General features: G+C 34.3%; 1 protein-coding gene across 1 annotated transcript in view; it reads left to right on the plus strand.

Annotated features, from left to right (window-relative positions):
• WDR7 (WD repeat domain 7) overlaps positions 1-21,150 on the plus strand; it is a 312,258-nt gene that overhangs the window by 130,019 nt on the left and 161,089 nt on the right. The window contains exon 19 of the mRNA XM_012651797.1: positions 7,124-7,237. Coding sequence (XP_012507251.1) covers positions 7,124-7,237 — 114 coding nt within the window. The remainder of the gene's footprint in view (positions 1-7,123; positions 7,238-21,150) is intronic.

Below are 21,150 nucleotides of genomic sequence, written 5' to 3' on the forward strand. Positions count from 1 at the left end.
AATAAAATTATAATGAACTGAAGTGGTTTGATATTTCAATATTGGATAAAGTGCTGTATTTTAAATATTACTAGATTAAAATTTAGTATTCTTGATTTTTCAAGTTAATCACATGACACTGTAGTCTTCTAAGTTAATATTATTTATTACTACTCAGATATTGTTAGCCAGTTTGGGGACAAAATTTATAAAGGTAATTTATAAGCTTATAAAAAATAAATTTTGGAACAGTGTCTAATTTTACTGCTGCGGATAGTTGATTGTAGTTTCATTCCATTGATTTTGAAGACTGCATTTCTATATTTACATTTTTAAAAACTTTTCTGAAGCGATTAAAAAGTATTGCATACAAATGAGAAAGTTTTATGTACGTAGAGCTCTCACAACGAAGAGTGATGTGTGAAAATCTCACAGTCATCTTCCTTGTTCTTTAATTCTTTCTTCTGCTACCAGCCACAGCGCTCCCCTCCCTTTTACGGCCGTGTCCACACTTAAACCGGTCTCCTCCTCCATGCCACTTTTCGTATTTGACCCCCGATTTGCAGTATAGAACCCATTTATAGAGAACTATTGTCTGATATAATGTACATTCATTTTTTTATTTTGTGAAATCTGAATTTGGGGATTCACTGATTTTTTAAATGTCTCACATCTTTCCATTAATTTATTATTTCTCTTTTTTATTGTATCTCTTTACTCTCTTCATTTCTTTATTATATCTTTTCCCCAAAGCACCCTTACTGTTATTTTCTAGTATATTTAAATAACATAATTTGTGCCATGAAATAGAAAGTATTCAATTCTATTCAAGCTATATGTATTGAACCTTTATGAGATATTCATCACTGCCAAAGACTTTGGAGATAGTAAGAAAATCTTTTTAGATTTTATGGTATAATTTGACAAATAAGCTCACTTACATCAAGTACATAAGAAAATACCAAAGTATCACCAGATAATTAATTGACAACATTTGTAACCTTGATTATTAACAGACTGACATTTCCATATAAGTATTTTCTAATTGGACTCTTTTTCATATTTCCCAAAAATATTTCATCCTCTTTGATGGTGGATAGTGAGGAAGTGATTTTTGTGCTTCAAAAAGCTGAGGCTTTTTCTATCACAAAGAGAGTAAAGCATTTTTTTCTAGTCCCTGTGTTTCATTGAAAATAACATTGTACTCTGGCATAATCTTCAATTCTCTTTTGTGACAGTGATGTGATACCTACTATTGTATCTTTTTTTTAAAGTTAAGTTGATTGAGGTATAATTGATGTATAATAAAATTCACATTTCTTAATTTGTAGTTCTGTGAGTTTTGAACACATGTAGTCATGTATCCACTCCCACAATTAAGATATAGATGACTTTCACTATTCTAAAAAATTTGCTCTGTTTCTTTATAGTCAATCTTTTTATCACACCTCCAGCCTCTGGCAACCACAGATTTGATGTCTGTTTTGCCTGCTGCAGAAAGTCTACTATAATGTCTGCCTGTTAGCACAAGGTACTGATATAACATGTCATGCTGTGGTGATTAGAAATAACCAAATTATGGTTAAGAATTTTAAAAAATGTTATTCCTTCTTTTATAGACAATGATTATCATGCTTAGAAGTATTAAATAATGGTTTCTCTAATAATCTTTTCCCATAACTGTGTAGTTCAGAAGTTCAAAATGAAAAGCATCTATCATTTCCTTAAGTAAACAGTTAAAATTTGTTTTAAATGAACAGTGCCATTTGGATTTTAGAGTTGAGTGTAGTGATTTGGTTTGCCCATTCTCAGTATCTCTTACCCCTTTACTATCTTCCAGAAAAGGTTAAGAATATTAGGTAGTTTGTTACCATCACAGTGCCCAGTCCTATGGAAATTAGGATATTTCACTGATCTTTAAAAAATGAAATGTATGTAATTTTGAAGTAAACAAATCAATCACTTTTTACTGGTTTTGTTATAACAAAATAATGCAGAACTTTTCACTGTGAGGATTAACAGAAAGAATTATAAATGTCAAAATCAAGAATGTAGTTTAATTTTTTTTAATTAAAAACTGGAGCATCATGTCTTTCTGACACAAGGAAGTATTCAGGGGAAGTTTTGCTTTCTTTTGTATAAATGTTCTATGTAGCTCTTTTTCTTCCCTTTTTCTTTAGCTGTATGGCAGAAAAAGTACCAGGAGGGTATACAGAAGCAGCACAGATGCCTTGGTGGTTCTGGAATGTTAGAAAAGCAAGCTTTTTAAAAAACAGCTTTACTGACATACAGTTCACTTGCCATTAAATTCACCCTTGAAAGTTTAAGATCCAGGGGTTTTTAGCTTATTTAGAGCGTTGTGCAGCCATCACCACAATCAACTTCAGAACATTTTCATCACCCCAAAGTGAAACCCCCAGTCCCCATTAGCATCACTCCCTGTTCCCTCCACCCCTCTCAGCCCTAGGCTAATCTCATCTACTTTCTGTCTTCATAGATCTGCCTCTTCCAGACATTTCATGTAGATGGAATTACACAACATGTTATGTTTTGTAACTGACTTCTTTTACTTAGCATAATGTTTTTAATGTTAATCCATGTCACAGAATGTATCAGAACTTCATTTCATTGTATTTGCTATATAATATTTCATTGTGTGAATATATCACAGTTTATGTATTCATCATTTGATGGACATTTGGATTGTTTCCACATTTTGGCTTTTATGTATACTGCTGCTGTGAACACTGAAGTACAAGTTTTTGTGGGGATACATGTTTTTATTGCCTAGTAGTGAAATGGCTGGATCATATGATAACTGTATGTTTAACCTTTTGAAGAACTGCCAAGTTGTTTACTGTTGAGTTTTGAGAGCTCCTTATATAGTCTAGTTACTAGTCCTTTGTTGGATATGTGATTCGTAAATCTTTTCTCCCAGTCTGGAGCTTGATTTCTCATCTTTTAATAGGGGCTTTGTAGAGCAAAAGTTTTTAAATTTTAATGATGTCTACTTTGCCAGTTTTTCCTTTTATGGATTATGCTTTTGGTGTCAATTCCAACCTTAGATCTCAAAGATTTTCTTCTAATTTTTTTTCTAAAAGTTTTATAATTTTGAGATTGACATTTAAGTCCATGATCCATTTTGAGTTAGTTTTTTGATAAAGTGTGAGCCTTAGGTCAAGATTCATTTTTTTGCCTATGGATGTCCAGTTGCTCCAGCCACTGTTTTGAAGAGATTGTCTTTCTTCCATTTAATTTTTTTTTGCACCTCTCTCTAAAAATCAGTTGAGCATATTGGTGTGTGTCTATTTCTGGGTTCCCTATTTTGTTACATTAACCTATATGTTTATTGCTCTATCAAAGCCATGTAGCTTTAATAACTTTATATAATAAGTTTGAAATGGGGTAGACTGATTTTTTTCCTGCTTTATTCTTTTTTGAAACTGTTTTATTCTAGTTTCTTTGGTATTTTTAATATACTTTTAGAATAATTTTGTCTATATTTAAAAAAAATCTTGCTGGGATTTTGATAGGGACTGCATTAAACCTGTATATCAATTTGGGGAGAATTGATATCTTTCCTATGTTGAATCTTCCAATCCATGAATGTATGTGGGAGAATTTTGGTGATTTCTTTGGATTTTACATGTAGACAATTATTTTATCCTTGAAGAGGGTTTGTTAGGGTTCTCTGGAGAAACAGAACCAATACAATAGGTAGGTAGGTAGGTAGGTAGGTGGAGGCGAGGTGGGGGGGGGAGAGAGAGAGAGAGAGAGAGAGAGAGACAGAACCAATACCATAGATAGATATATGGATGAGACGGGATTAGGGGAATTGGCTCACGCAATTATGGAGGCTGGAAAGTCCCACGATAGGCCGTCTACGAGTGGGAGACCCGGGGAAGTCAGTGGCAGGGCTCAGTCCAATCTGAAATCCTCAGAACTAGGGAAACCAATGGTTTGACTCTCAGTCCGAGGCTAAAGGCCTGAGAACCTGCAGGGGCCGCTGAGTAGAAGTCCTGGAGTCCAAAGGCTGGAGAACCTGGAGTTCTGATGTCCAAGGGCAGGAGAAGAAGGATGTTCCAGCTCTAGGGGAGAGAGCAAATTCACCTTTCCTCTGACTTTCTGTTCCACCTGGGTTCTCAGCCCATTGGACGGTGCCCACCCACACTGAGGGCAGATCGTTCCCACTCCATCGACTCACAAGCCAGTCTCCTCAGGAAACACCCGCACAGATACACCCAGAAATAATTCTTTACCAGCCATCTAGGTCTCCTTTAATCCAATCAAGTTGACACCTAAAATTAACCATCACATGGGGACAATTACATCATCCTTTCCAAACTGTGTTTTATAATATTTCCTTTTCTTGCTTTGTTGCATTAGCTAAAATTCATTAGGTAGAAATTCCAGTGTTACGTTAAGTGAGAGTGGTGAGTGTGGACATCTTTGCCTTATTCCTGATCGTATAGTTAAAGCATTCAGACTTTCATCGTTAAGTATGATGTTAGCTGTGGGTTTTTAGTAGATGTTCTTTATCAAGTTGAGGAAGTTCCCCTCTATTTTTATTTTTCTTAGAGTTTTTTGAATGGTTACTGAATTATGTCAAATGATTGATATGATCATGTGGTAATTTTCTTCTTTATCCTGTTAATATTTTGGATTAGATTGATTGATTTTGGAAAATTGGACCCCTTGCATCCCTGGAGAAAAACCCCACTTGGTCATGGTGTATAATTCTTCTTATATGTTGCTGAATTCTATTTGCTTATATTTTATTATGAATTTTTGAGACTATATGAGAGAGCTTGGTCTGTAGTTTTCTTTTCCTTTTTTGTATTTTCTTTTTTCTGCCAAGCATTTTATAACCTTTACTTTGTTTTGAAAAGGATCTGTCAAAGTACCAGTTTCAGCATAATCTCTTGGTCTTTCAACCTCAGTTACTTTGATATGTACATGTTTGCTCTTTAAGCTTCCCGAAATACTGAATGCCTTCAGTTGAATGGTTACCTGACACAGCACAGGAACTCCACGGAGGGCTTGGTAATATTTATGATTAGTATTATGTGATTCTGTGATTTCTCATGGTTATGCTGTGATGTTCTGTGATACCTCCCACCCTGCCCCCAGGAACTCAGTCCCTGGAAGAACTTCATGGTAAATCAGTATTGGAGTTTGAAATCAGAAGACCTACATCTCAATCATGGTTCCTGAATTTAGTAGCTGTGTTATGCTGAGCAATTACTTAGTCTGTCTGATTAAATGAGATGAATGTAAATGAATTCGTAAACTTGTTACTACCTAAATTCCTGCTTTATTTTTATTGAATTCCTTAATTTTACAGAAAAGAACAGTACTAACAATGATTGTTGCTATTCAAACTCTTTTAATATTTTCCCTGTTTTTCTATCGTTTTCAAAATTATCAACTTTTAAGTAAGAAATGAGAATGGGGCCGGGTGCAGTGGCTCACGCCTGTAATTCTAGCTCTCTGGGAGGCCGAGGCGGGTGGATTGTTTGAGCTCAGGAGTTTGAAACCAGCCTGAGCAAGAGCGAGACCCTGTCTCTACTAAAAATAGAAAGAAATTAATCGGACAACTAAAAATACATAGAAAAAATTAGCCAGGCATGGTGGCGCATGCCTGTAGTCCCAGCTACTCGGGAGGCTGAGGCAGGAGGATCGCTTGAGCCCAGGAGTTTGAGGTTGCTGTGAGCTAGGATGATGCCACGGCACTCTAGCCCAGGCAACACAGTGAGACTCTGTCTCAAAAAAACAAACAAACAAAAAAAAATGAGAATGGGAGATTTCAAAGATTCATATTTTGATTTAATAATATGAAATAATTTTTGATTTTATATTTGAGGAATGTCCCTATTTAGGAACGTGATGCTTACCTTATCTCCTCTTTGTAATTATTTTACTGAAAGCTATTAATATCTTTACTTAAGTAATTAACTTAATACTATTTTTCTAGTAAGTCCCCTCCTTTATATTAAAATTTACCTTGTAAATCCAACAATAAAAATTCTTCTGTAAAGGGGTGGCTTTGTCATTTTCCATTCATCAGGGGTCATTCTTTAGCACGATTTTTTTTAAGAGTGACTCTGAACTAGCGGTGGTACTAAAATGGTGTGTTCTATTCCCCAAATATAATTCATTAGGTCCTGAAACTGCCTAGTGTTAGGTCCATTTCTGGATCATTCCTGGTGGCTAATAGACTAAGAGTCTTCCTTTTTTGATGCCTTTGGTAAACTTGAGACAGCAAGACTGAATTTCACAGAGAAATGTTTAAATTAATATACCTTGGAAGAAAAGAAGTCCTTGAATGTTTATAGTTTTTGATCTTTAAAATATTTGAATGGATCGTATATAGACAGTTCTTGAAGTATTTATTTAAATTTGATTAGAAGGGTTTAACTCTGAAAGTAACTTCTAATGGTGAGATTTGTTGTTACCATGATTGTCCAATGCCTTTTGATAACCCTATAAAAATATTATACACCCTACTATCCATTGCCAAATTAAAAATAATGTGGTAGATGCAAATCGACAACAAAATATAAAATCGAAGATGGAAAAATAGGTGTGTAAGGAAAACACATTGGTGTGAACGGGCAAATCCCAAGTGATTTTACAGAATGGAAAGTTTTGGCCTGTGAACTACTTCACCTGTCTGCTTTCAGTTAAGTTCTTTTAGTGTAATAATTATCTGACCTCACATTGAATTCCTTCATTGAGGGAGCTGTTATACTTTTAGGGGGGCAGTGCATTTCAGGTCTCTTACTTACTCCTTCTCTTGTCATTATCCTCCCTCCCAATCCCCAAGGTATAAATAAACTAATATTAAAGAGAAGTAACATTTTAAAATAGTCTTTCATTTTCAAGATTTGTTTTCTTCTTTGTAGCATAATTGTTTAAATCAGCTAAAGTAACTGTAGCAAAAAGCATTGCATGTACCCGTGCACATATATACATAAAAATGAATGTTTTATTCATTGATTTGTGTCTCTTCCTAGTTTTGGTGAACATATATATTTTTTAACGTATAATGTTTACATCTGGTGAGCAAAAAGCTTTAAAAGTTTGGGTTCACCTTAGTTTTTATTTTTTTTAAATGAAACCTTGTGATTCCCATTTGTTTTAGCTGGAGTCACAGCAGAAGCAATGCAGACTATCACCACCGCTTCTGAAGCCTCAGGGCCTGAAGCCAAAGTCCAGGAGGAAGAGCATGACCTTGTTGACGATGACATCACCACCGGTAAGCACGAGCATCTTTAACATAATCTGCATGGAGCTTTGTTCAATAATGCAAAATGGTTTTTAGGTCATTTTTAGAGGGATTAAGTATTTTGATGGAAAGGATGGAAACTTGTATCGATGGTGTATTGAGTTTTATGAGACTCTTTAGTGCCCTTTTTGATCTTGAGGTTAAAAGAAGTGGAACTGTTTATTTGGTCCAGGTTTGCTCATTGTAGCTGTAACAATGAATCTGCTAGCTGTGCACTTGTTTTCTGGAGATCTTGTAATTGAGAGGCTGGAATCATTACTAAAGCCTTGGATCATGTAGAGGAATATATGCATTAGGTTATGAAAGATTTCACAATTATAAGATAAACTAAAGAATACTAATGTTATAATAGCAATATATACAATACAGCCTGCGTAAGGAACTTACAGATACTCTTTATACCTATACTATAGAAATGAATGGTGATTTTTAAACTTGTTTACCTTGTTTGGATATTGAACATTATTATCTGTACTATTTATCACGTAACCAGGCATGAAGTAATTTTTAGGAAACCTACACTCTGTCTGTTTGGCCTATCTTTTTATACTCTCAAACCAGTTTCAATTACTGGATCTCAAAATGCATTCAGCTCAATTTCTTTGAATGTACAGAGGATGAAAACAGCCAAGTATAAATATTTTTATTGGTATTAGGGATGATAAACTTTCATTTCTGGTGTGGATGGTTAAAATTTAAAATCTGACCATAAAATCTGTAATTATTGTGAAGCAATAAATATTAATAGTAATCAATAATTTAAAAAGAAGCATGCCTAGGAAATATCAGTAAAATTTTCAGCAAAAATTAAAAGGGAGAAAAAAATATTAAAGGTAGGTTGGGTTTTTTTTTTGTTATTATTTAATATTTACTTTCTTTTAAAGCTCTATATGGTTCTTTACTGTTACCTCCGGAACGCCTGTAAATTTTTTTCGCTGGGAAGACATTAAGAGAGCCTAATGATCTGCCTTGAAAATTTACACAGCCTATATTTAAAAACCTATAGCCCCCTGCCAAGTATTGCCAGCGCTGCGTAGCATTTGGTTTTTAGTAGAAGTGAGAGAAGGCAGCTGTTACTTGTTACTTTTTAATTCTTTTTAATGTATAAGTTCATTGATGAAAAATATCATCCAACTTAAATATAAACAATTTCAGTGACGTCCAACCTTTCTGAAAGTCATTTAGGACTTCACAATTACGGAATTTGTTTCAGTAGCTACTAAAAGAAATCTGTTTTATTTGCAGATTTTTAAACTAGCTCTTGTTTTATTGAGTTTCATTGCTTTTTATGCTGTTACAAATATATTTTGTTGTTATATTTTAGTTCCCTGTAAAGTTTAAAAGCCTTCTGGTCTATAAACAGTAGTTGTTTAATTCATAGCAAAAAAGAATTTGCCTTTACAGTAGTGGAATAACTCAATGTGCATTCTAGACTAAAAGCTGAATTTTTGAGCAGGCAAGAAAGCATTATTAAATCAGTACATTGAAATTTTGAATTATTCACTACCAAAGTCATTGTAGCATATGACTATTCTATCATTATCAAAATCAAGAGGCTTAAAAATGCAAATCTAGTTTGGAGAGTCAATTAATACTACATATACTGTATTTTAATCTGTAAGGAGTTTAGTCAAACATGTGATGAATGGCTTTTATCAGTTGATTTATTTATTTCATGCCATGGGTACGAGAGGCAAGAATGTTCAATATCCAAAGGATTTAAATGACTAAAAAAGGCTTCCTTAACATGTTGTCAAAGCAACTAGCATGCTGCAGTCTGTAGATCGTTCAGGTTACCTTTAGATTGTGTGACTTGATTAAGCTGTGGTATAGATTTTTGTGAGGGTTTAGAAGAAAACCATATTTCTTTTTATTGACTAGAATCCTATATAAACTGCATTATGAAAAATATGGTAGATGCATTGAGAGAAACCTGTTTTAAGCACAGTAATCTCATTTTGGGGTAACCAGCATTGTGGAGTACCAGTACTACATAAAGGAAAGCTGGCCAATTTAGCCATTCAAATAATTTTTCCAGTTATTTTAAAGCAATTGTTCTAATGTCCCTTTATAAAATAAGTAGAAATTATATTATGACAGATATTTGCCTATATTTTGAGTGAATTCTTATTTGGAAGCTATAGTTAGGCTAATGTGTATAGTTGAATTAATTTTATTATTATAGTAGCCTGGGACTTGATTCTTAGAAATAATCTGAGCAAGATAACAATTGAAATGTGAAGTATAATTTAGTGCTTTCACAAAAGACAGCATAATCATTTTCGAAGTTTTTCTTTTGGATGCAAACGAATGAGGTATGAATGCTGTCTTATGACACTAGACTCTGAGCCCAGCAGCCTTTGTTAGTGTTTGCCTTATAAAAGTAAAGAAGCATGGATAAAGCTGTGTAAGTGTTGGCTGTGATCAATTGGAACTAATTAAATTTATTTGAAATGAAGGGTCTTAACTGGGAGAAAACAGCTGGAAAAACTAGGAGAAAAAAATTGGGTCCTGATTGAGACAATTCAAACCTTCACCCTGTCATTTAAAAAATATGCTGCAGCTTCTTTCTATATCTCTCTTTTTAAAGCTAATATCTATTGATCCGCTCCACAAAGTAATGCCAGTGTGCCTTGGTCAACACACATACTTGGTGTTACTTAGCATTCTATCTTTAGGTTCATCAAATTCTTTCCTCTAACCACATGTTTTAAATTACATATCATAGCTATATGAGCCATTTTGATGGGTTAATATTGTTTTTATGTAGAAAAATATTAAAACCTATTCCACATTTTTTATATTGTACAGTATGCAAAGGAAATGTATTTTGTTTTTCAAAGGAATTGTTCCAGGTTTTATAACACTCTGTATATTTAAATGCTGTATAATTAATAATACTCTAGTTCAATGAATATTTTCTTTCAAGTAAAAATAATAGTATTAAGATTGTTTCTAGATTATAATTTCAGAGTCACAAGAATATCACTCTATACATGTTTTTGCTTTTATATGTATACTTCTATTTTTAGTATTATAACTTAAAAGCTATATAGATATAATCAATATTTATAAATAATGTATTTTTATTTTATTATGATATTAATTGGTTATAATCCTATTAATGAAGTAAGTCTCACTAAGACCCGACATACGTAGAAAACATTTTTGATGAATCATAATCTAATTTTTTAAAGGTAGACCTTTTATGTGACTTATTTTCCTTTATGTGTCTTTCATCATGGTAAAGTATGGAATTTCGATTGAGGATGAAGCGACACATCTTCTAAATGTTGCATTTTAAAACAACCTTCCCCTAATTCCAGGCTGAAATGAATTTTGGAAGGGTTTTGTTCACAAATGGGCGTGTATACCTTTAAGAAAATCCCTCTGTTATTCTGAAGGTCATACTTTGGTGTCTTGCCTCTTGTTCAATATAGCAAGGACACAAACTGACCATATAACAGTGATAAAGGGTCAAGAGTCACTGACATTGTCAAAAAGGACAGCTTGATACTAGATCGGCAGCATAGTTGACAGATTCAACTACTTAGAACAAAAGCAACAATGATACATAGATCCAAGTGAATTGACTATATTCATTTTGCTTTTTGACGTGCTTTTAATAAAATGATTATCTACATTTTAATTACTAATTCAGGGGCAAATATATCTCTTCCTATTTCTGATTAATAGATGCTCAGAATAAATGTATTTTGCTGTTGCTATGTATTTAGTGCGGACAGAAGCTATGTGTGCCTGTGTCCCTCTTTGTCCCACCCCCAGTTGCATTCTGTAGACATACATTTTAAATTTAATTCTTTGCAGTTGTGCATTTTACTAATTTAAAGTTTTAAATTTCTGGAAGGACATCCTATTTTATGGAAAATTGATGTGTAATTTTCTGTAAATGTGCCTTTGTGTTTTCTTGGATTGTAGAATCAGTGTTGTTTTTTTTTGTAGGTGGGACCTAAGAGAGTATTTTATTTTACTCTCTCATTTTACAATCAAATAAATTAATGTCATTCTTTCTTAAAGAACTTATATGATAGCTAGTGTCACAAAACATATATTTGACTTCTCAGAAGAGTCTATAACATGATTTAGCATGGAAAGATCTAGCAATAATTAAAAGTAGTAGTGATATATGTATTACTATTAATAGTATATGTTTAATTAGTAATCCTCTTAGTACTCATCCAATCATTCATTCAATAAATATTTTTTGAGCACTCCAGTACCAGACACCGTTTAGGATACATCATTGAATAAAACAGGAAATAACACTTATCCTTGTGGAGCTTACGTTCTGGTGGGAAGAGGCAGATAATAATAATAATAAATAAATAGATACACAGTATGTTAGAAGATGAGAAGTGCCATGAAAAGAAGAAAAAGTGGAGAAGAATAAGAGTAATTAAAAGTAATATCAATCATCAACTTTCTGTATATCAAACACTTTATACTTGACTCTTACAAAATTGCTTTAAAGTAGATACTAGTATTTTTCCAGATATTGTAGATGAGGAAACAAGCTTTGAGAGGTAACTTTTATAAGGTCACATACTTAACCAAATAATAGATCTGGGATTGATATGTGTCCTACTTGATTCCAAAGCTCATGGGTCTTAAACACCACCTGGCACTTCTTCACGTTCTCAAACTCATTAAACTTTGGAAGGTTTTCATTTACTCTTGAAATGTGACATGATGTCACAGTCTGCCTTTATTGCTTGTGTTAGGTAATTACTTTGCGGATATCTAATCTCATTATTTAAAATGCAAACTTGTTCTAAATTTAAACCAAGGCATCTCCTTTAGAAAAATATCATTACATATTCTTTAAATATGGAGACATTATTTAGGACTACTGTGCCATAAGACTATAAATAGAAGTATGTTTTCATTACTAAACAGTCATTTTATTGCATACATGTAAAATGGAACGTTCATTGTTTTGTCTAGCTTTTTGAAGTCATCAATATAAAACTGATACTTTAACATATATTCATACACTGTAGTCAGCATCTTTAGTATATTAAGATATAGCTGAAAATGACTTCTAGTCTGAGACTAAATATTGATTTATGCATTTCACTACTTACTAATGACCCTGTTCATAAGGTGTGTAAGATGTTTTTACATTTGTTCTGACTGAAAGATATGAAATTTACCCTGTTAAAAGTACAGATAAGCTCCGAAGAACAAAACATAGGACATTATATATTCAGGAACCAGAAGTGCTTTCCTAGCAAAGAGTCAGAGGCTTTATAATTAGTAAAATAGAATAAGATTTCCACCTGCACCTTTTGCCTTCCTCGTTTAACTTTTAATTGACGGTCTAAAAAGTAGTACTAGATTTATATGGACTTTAAGTCGCTTATTCTAAATTGTTATCACTACCCTTGCTTTTGACTTTAAAGTGTTAGCTTCTACAAAATATATGAGTTTATTAAGGCTCTTGGATAATGATACATTACTAAAGCTATGGTTTATTTACTGTGCAGTTTTCAAGAAAACATACTAAGAAAAATAAAAGCATGGATTTTATCGTTTTCTGAGTGAAATATATTGTTTCAAATAGTTTACCTTTTATCCTTTTGTTAATCTGAGGGAAGAAAATGTAAATTAAAATTTTTTTATCTGGTGTTTAATGGTTGGCTTTAGTTGTATGTTCATAGGGTAAGTAGAATATTTCTGAATATGGTATTTGAACATTTTTGATGTAAATATGAAAATATAGTAAAAATGATGCTGTGTAAGACAGACACTCATTTTCTTTTCTCAGGTTTTCTCTTTCCCTGTTCTCTGGCTTTAACTACCACTTACATGCCAGTGACTGTCACGTCTGTATCTTTAACCTAGACTTCTAAATATCAGATTCATATGCGCCCCTTCTGACTGAATGCCCTATAGACACCTAAATACCAAATCCAAAAGGAGCTCATATTTCTTCCCAAATCTCCTTTTATATTTATGCCTCAGTTAAAGGCATCACTAATGGTACCATTAATCACCCAACACCCCAAACTAGAAACTAAGGAATAATCCTGGCTTTCCCACTTTCCAACAATACCAACATACAGTTGGTACGAGTTCTTGTGAAGTGAGCCTCATAAATATCTCTTAGTGATTTTCCTCTTCTCTGTTTTCACAAAGAATACCTAGATCCAGACTTTCATTTTTTCTTCATTGGATCATTGTTATTCTAATACCACCATCTCCCTGTCTTCATTCTCTTGCCCTCATCCAGATCTTGTCTTCCATTACTCTGAGACTTTCAGAAGCCGGTTCATCACCCTCGTTAACACTGCTTAATGGCTTCAATTGATTATAACACAAAATCTAAACACCTTAGCAAGATACCTAAGATTCTTCAAGAACTGACTCCATCAGCTGCTATAGCAACACTTTGTTTCCTTAGAGTACCCTCCTATTTCATGAGTCATACTTTGCAGGGGCCCCTCCATCTGGCTGGTTGGCTCTTAACTCTCTCATATAGTGGGGTGAAATTCTTAGAGTTCCTCTTAAATCCACCTTGAGTGTCACTGCCTTTATGAAGCCCTTCTGGGCACCCCTTATGTAATGTCTTCCCAGTTGGTCGTTGTATGCACTTCTGCTTTGGCAGAATGATATCATGTGGCAATAATATTGTCCGCAATATTGTTAAGCGATCATTTCACTTGCTCTCTGTGAGTCGTATGTGGGCATGTGACTTTTACCTCTTTGTATTTCTAGCACTAGAATAGCGCCCTGGTCCATAGCATCTTCTCAATAGATATTGAATGAATGATTGAATTAATGAATCTAGATGGTTACTCATATTCAAATTGCATTTCTTATATATTATATATTTATTTAAATATATGTACTCTATACTTCCTATACTTATATAGTTTATGCCTCCTTAACTCTCTCCCCCTTATTCTTAGTGGGTATTCAGTGGCTCAAAAAATGTTTGTAACAGATTGGTGAGGGAATATAGGCTTTTTTGCAGATAAATTAATTGTCTCTTGATATTGTGAAAATGAGACTTGGAACAGATTTAAAAACATAATTAACTCTACTGAATTAGTGCTTTTTCCCATTTAAAAGTTTATCTTTTTCTTTTGAAAAAAATATGTCTTCAAAATTAGGAGAAGGATGTGATGCATAGGATTTCAATGAGAACAGATAGGAAAAAAGTACCTGGAACAAATGTGTTTTGTAACTTAAATCTTAATGGTGGGTAGAACGTGGAATGTGCTATTGTGAGTTGCACAAGTAGAGAGCCAGACTCTTAGGACTCTCAGAGTCTCCTTTCTGTGGTTTGCATTGACCCTTGCAGGTTTGCTGGACGGTGATGTACTTAGGGATGGCGGTCCTAGTTTCCTGAAAGACTGAGGATCCCTGTTTGGTTGCTGTCTCTTCTTTCATGCCTTTCTTCTTTGTATGTATGCCTCTCCCATTGCCCTGGGCACTGTGCCACTTCATTTCTGGGTTCAGTTCTGTCAACGAAAGCCCAAGTTTCTTGTGGTTTTCCTAGACCTGAAGATATCAGTGTAACCTTTGTCTAAGAGATCCTCTGGGGCTTGGTGGCCCACCTCAGGAGAAGCAAGGTGGTTTATATGGAGGAAAAGATGGGGAGAGGAGATACTCAAAAGAAGGAGAGACATGCACAGTTTTTCTAAGAACCCTGACCTTTAAACACAGGCTACTTACTAGGGTGTGGAATTTCATATGTGGGCTGAGAAAGATTTCTCACACAGTGATTAGGATAGAAAGAAGTACAAGGTTTATTTGATTCTCTCTCTCTGAAGAGAGAGAGGGCACAGCACCAGAAAATAAAGAGAGGTGCTGGCCCTGAGACTAAACAACTCTGACTCTTTATTAAGGCAGGCTGAAGAGGGGTAGGGGAAATTTATGATTGTAGCCCAATTAGCAGAAGACAGCCGAGAAACTGCTGAGTTTGTCTTTTCCTGTCACTCACGTAGCAGGTTGATAACAGAAGCGGCAGCGAAGTTGTTGTACTTGTTCTTTATTTTTTCTCTGTGAGGCTGACTTTATCTGAGTCCTTAGAATCTGGTTTATTGGCAGGAACTGAGGCAGAGAGTTGGAGTGGGGAGCTCACAACCCAGTGTCCGCTTAGGGCTCTTTGAGGCTATGAAAATAAAACTCGTAGAGATAACGAGTAGGCCACAGGTGTTTTAATCAAACTAAGGGTAGTTGTGCTGTGATTTTTTTCTTCAAAGGGGCAATTATGCGTTGTGAGTTTATTTCTCTTACTTTCTGTTGGATAGTTTATTTTCCTCTGTGAGATAGGTTATTATAGTAAGACCACCTTTCACTACTGAAGAATTAGACCATACACTTACATTGTGTTCCTGTGGGTGGATGCAGTTATTTAGCACTGAGGCCAGTTACTTTTATTGTCCATTGAAAACTTTAAGTTACACACAAAGATTTAATGTGTTCAAGTTTATTTGTTTAAAAGCCTGGCGTGGGGGAACTTGCCTAAGAAAAAGTTCGAAAGAAAAAGAAGAAAGAGCAAGGACAAAAGATGGCTAATAAATACCATTGGAATATTCAGTTTCTTTTTAAACAATTTTTTAGGGCTTTATAAATGAGGACTCTAATTATATCAATGTATTTTGACCAAGAAAGTTTGTGTATTTAAATTAATTAAATACCATGAAGTATCAGAGGTGCTATAACATAAATTACTTTAATCAATGTTGTTTTGGCATCAAATCTTTCATAATAATAATTTCCAATGAGGGCACAGTTATTTTTTTTTAATGTATATGTGAAGGCTGTTTGCATGTAATATTTTTGCAAGAGGCTGAACAAATAAATAGCAATCGACACCATCTTAGCAAACTCACATAAAAGTACATTTAAAAATCAGGGATGCTAACAACTCACTAGCATTTATTGAGTGCCTAATATGTGTCAGGCCGTGTCCTGCACTCTTTTTAAGCCTCACAGCAATTCATGTGTAAGTTCTTGTTATTACTTCCATTATACAGAAGATGAAAATGAGGCACAGAAAGTTAACTTGCTACATAAAGCCCACAAATAGAAATGGCAAAGTCAGAATTTGATCTTGTGCTTGTAAATATAAGTAATTGACTCAAAATTAGGTCATTTAAAAACCTTACAATAACCCTCCTAAATATGCATTCCAATAAAAAAAAATCTTACAAGAGTAAAAAAGAAACCAATATATTCATTATGGCATATCATTTTCTTTTTGTGTGATATAGAAACTTCTATTTTAATTTTTAGTATAGTTTAACTTTTTACGTAGTACAAGGAAATATTTAAAATGTGAAGAAAACACTTCTCTTTTCTTAAAAGATAAACATAGATATTCAGTATATGAAGATAATTTTATATATTTTCTAGATAAATTAGAATTTTTATTGTATGTTCATATGAAACCACACACATAAATACACCAACACACAGTATTAGATCACAAAGCTTTCAGATTTGATTTTCACATTTAATGTTATATATTTCTTTTGCTAAATTTTGACCAAATAGGAAAAAAACAGAAATACTTAATTGGATAAGAATGTAGGAGCTGCATTTAAGCAGTTGGGGGTGGGGGGTGCTTCCCTGTGAGTGAATAACCTTCAGGATGAACTTAAAGTTTGGCCTTTTGTGAGCTGTGTGATAATACCTCATGGATAAGAATGAATTGCATTAGATTGTGGCACACTATTATATATCTGTATATTACATGATTTGCCCTTATAATTGATATCAAACTCATATGACCAAAAGTTGTAATTCACAGAAGTAATGACAACAATGTCTCATAATTCACAGACTTTCTGTCATACCTATGAATGATTTCTTTTAGTGTGCAAACCATGTTAAAGGGGAAAAACAGGTTTTAAAACGGATGTCAGGTTTTGAAGAGTCCTTCATCCTGATACTTTATGGTCATTTTTAATACACAAAAAGATAATTAAATTTACTAGCATCCATAAGTTTTCCCGTGGTTTCCTGGGTTAAAATCAATTGCCAAGCATGAAGCCTTTTGCTCTTAACTTATAATTTAAAATCACAAATGAAAGGTAATATTTAGCATTTGAAGTGGAGATAATCATGAACCTGAATGTGTTTTCTTCTCATGTGATATACTTGAAAAAGGAGTCCTCCCTCCTATGTAGGATAAAAAAATGAAGTGAGAATATTTTCTCATTTTTTTGTTATAACTATCCTAAATAAAGATGGACGGATTAAATTTAACTTAAAAGGATTCAGGGAATCTGAACCATCTACTCTCTGTTTGCCCTTTTCATGTATGTATTTTTTTTAGTGTGGTTAGTACTACTGAAAAGAAGTATAAAGAATATTCAATTTTAGTCAACCAAAACATTAATAAGTACCTTATATCTTCTATCAGCAAATTTTTTGGACGATTTAATAAAACAAACCTCTGGTTGAGAAGCTGATGGTCAAATTTTAGATATAGGGTGTATATTCACACATGCCTGCTTGCACATGCACCCACGACATACATACGCTCATAATAAATAGATTTTAGATAGGAGAATCGAGAGCACCAGGACATTGTATACGTGGTAAGCTTGCATTTGTGGCAGAGACGAAGAGACATGGGAAAAGCTTTTGGGCTGAGGCTGTTAGTTTACAGACTTAGAAACAAATGATCTGTGGAGGGAATGAGAATGGTCTTGCAGGAGCTGACAGACGGGCTGTGTCTTCAAGGAACGAGGGTCAGCCATCAGGTCTGGCACGTTGGTTTGGAAAGTAGCTGATCTTACCTTCTGTACTGTACATTACATTAAAACAGCGTTTATTATTAAACAGAGAAGGGATAAAAGATGTTGAAGGAATGTATCGGCCACATGCCTGATGTGCTTAATTCCACTTCCATGGTTTTTCTTTTCATTCAACAGACATTTTTGAGCACCTGCTAGGTATTGAGTACTTACTCAAAACTGAGTGTAGAGTAGAGTTTATGCTCTAAAGGGCAAGACTGATGACTGGTTGTGTTTATTATTTGTTGGGAAATTCTTACCTGAAGAACTGCTATTCTTGGAGGTTTAATAAACTCATGTTACTGTGATATAAAACTTATGTTATATGTATATACACACATATCAGTAAGTGCATCTATAGATTTCTGATAGATTTCTTACAAATGGAAAATGAAATAGATTCAAATAAACTCAATGGAAAGCTGGTCTGCAATAGTAAATATATAATTAGAATATTTTAAAATAAATCCATTCTAAGGCTCTAGCATCTCATTGCCTATGTTCAAATCTCAGCTTCCCTACTTGTTCATTGTATGACCTTATGTGAATTCTTTGACCATCCTAAGCTTCAATTATTTCACCTGAAATAAGGGGGTAATAAGATTGTCGTGAATATTAAATGAGATGATGCATGGACTCTTCTTAGCAGAAGAATGGGCACATAGTAAGTGTTCAATATCTGTTACGCTCCTCTTCCTTCTCTTCCTCTCTCCTCTTTGCCACCCTTATCCTCAAATGACTTGCTTTAATAAATAGAATAAATGGTTTGTAACTAACTTATAATCATTTATACTGACTTACTGTTGTTCATTCTAGGTAGTATGACCCTTCCAAGAATATTAACTTGCTATTCCTTACAGATCAAGAAATAAGCTGCATCCAAACTTCCATCCAAATTTTCAGAAATTTCTATAAGTTAGCTCACGAAACATTGATGAATTATATTTTCTTAAACACTTTTGTATTGGCTTCTTTTATTGCATTTATTATCTAAACTTGGTCAACAAGAATGAATCATTTGAAATAGAAATAATGACAGCCATAAAAGAAAAGTAGCTAAGGAAGAGTTAAGTTGTACCTTCAGACCTAAGTTCAGCCAGAGGTGATCAGTGAGGAGCAGGAAGGAGATAATAGAGACAAGCTTTCTGAATATTCTGATATGGCCATTTATTTGACAGTCACTGCTAGACTTAGGAAAATATGTTTAAAAAAAAATCACAGACAAGATGGATACGGTCCACAGAGGGAGATGCCTTAAAAGACAGTAAAACCTGAGGGATAAAAGAGGATCTTCACCATACTCTCAGTAATAGTCCTGCCAAGAAGGAAAGAGGGAAAACATTTAGTGCAACTCTCATACTTGTGAAGAATGCTTTCTTATTAGCTCAGTTTTTAGAAGGATATGTTCAAAAGTAGAATAAAATGTACCAAACCAAATATCAACTAGGTGTGAGAGTAGAATGTAGACATTTTCAGAAATGCAAGATATCAAAAAATGTACCTCCCGTGTCTTTTCTCATGATGTAGTGGAGGATGTGCTCCACCAAAATAAGGGAGTAAACCAAGAAAGAGGAAGCCTGGGAGCCAGTGATCCAGATAACTGAGCTTATAACATCTGGCTCGTTGCTTTCAAACCCCATCGCGCTGTTGTGTTAGGCAGCACATGTTAGGAGTATAACTCCCAGGAACCCAGCCACCCTGAGGTTTGCTTGGAAGAGGGAAATACAGGAGATAAGCACTGGACTTGTGCTGCCAAGTGAAGGATCTCAGTGAATGACTGGATCGATTTTACTAAGGCTTCTTCAAATGCATCATCACACTGCATTCCAGATGTTTGGCAAGATCTAACTGCTTCACCGTCCAGACTGCACTTGATTTCTGCTCCCCAGTCTGCTCCCCTGCATTCTCTCCCCTGGGTGAGAATGTGGGGGTTATTGAAACACACAAAAAAGCCCAGTAAATAACAAGAAAAGACGGGTATTAACTGCAAAGAGGAAAAAAAAATAGTGCTGAAAAAGTTATCACAAATCACATGATTGAGCTGTGAATAGCAAGCACATATCATGAAAATGGAAACATTGATCATGATGTAATTTTAATAAGAACTATGATATAGTAAATTGAGAGGCAGAGGAAGAAGAAGGCAGGAGACAAAAAGTGTGTATGTGAACGTGATATGTATATGTGTGGTGTGTGCCAGTTGTGTATATGTGAAAGAGAACCCAATTTTCATTGACATTAGTGCGGAATCATAAGTTTAAAGATAGTTAAGCCTAAAACTAAAAAAATTAGAAAATAATAGCAGGATTTTCTAAGAGAGTAGAAAGTGATGGTTTTACAGAGTGGAAAATGGCAGTGGGGCTGCAGGGCTGCTGCTTTTTTATACCAACTTATAGAACTCTCCAACTTTTTATTTTTTTAGAGACAGGGGTCTCGCTCTGTCATCCAGGCTGGAATGCAGGGGCACAGTCATAGCTCACGGTAGCCTTTAACTCCTGGCAAGGGCTTCTCCTGCTTCAGCCTCCCAAGTATCTTTGAGTTTTTAAAGAAAATGTGGTTGAATACGATAAAAATGAAATTAAATTTTATATATATAATTATGTATATGTATGATTTTTTCAGAAAAATAGAGCAAGGGAGTAGATAACCAAAGGTGGTAGTGAAAGATGACATAAATCATGTCATCAAGTCCAAGCCAGAATGAGCTGGAAACAAGGAGAATGTGTGTTTCTTCCTCTCGCTCCCACCTTCCCATCCTTTCTTCTTAGCTCTGTTAACAAACAAGGGGAAGACAAAGAAGAGAGAGATCCACTGTGGTGTAGGACAGTATAGGATAGAGTGGGAGAGACATGAAACATGCTCAGTTGATCTGAGTAGAAAAGTGAGGGGAACCCAGATATTTTAAGTTCGTTTTTCCTTATGATCTAGTAAACTACATCTCAGGGTAATGAAAACTTGCTGTAGTGATTGAAGAATTATTCTTGGTTAATTTTGAAAAAGTAAAGAATAAAAGTAAAAATCTGCAGATGGACAAGTCTTTGTTTTTTAGAACGGGGAAAATGGGATCTAAGAAGCTCTAAGCTGGTTAGTATGTACTGTCCACATGTA

Source organism: Propithecus coquereli, unplaced genomic scaffold, assembly GCF_000956105.1.
Source record: "Propithecus coquereli isolate 6110/MARCELLA unplaced genomic scaffold, Pcoq_1.0 Scaffold37, whole genome shotgun sequence".
NCBI lineage: Eukaryota > Metazoa > Chordata > Mammalia > Primates > Indriidae > Propithecus > Propithecus coquereli.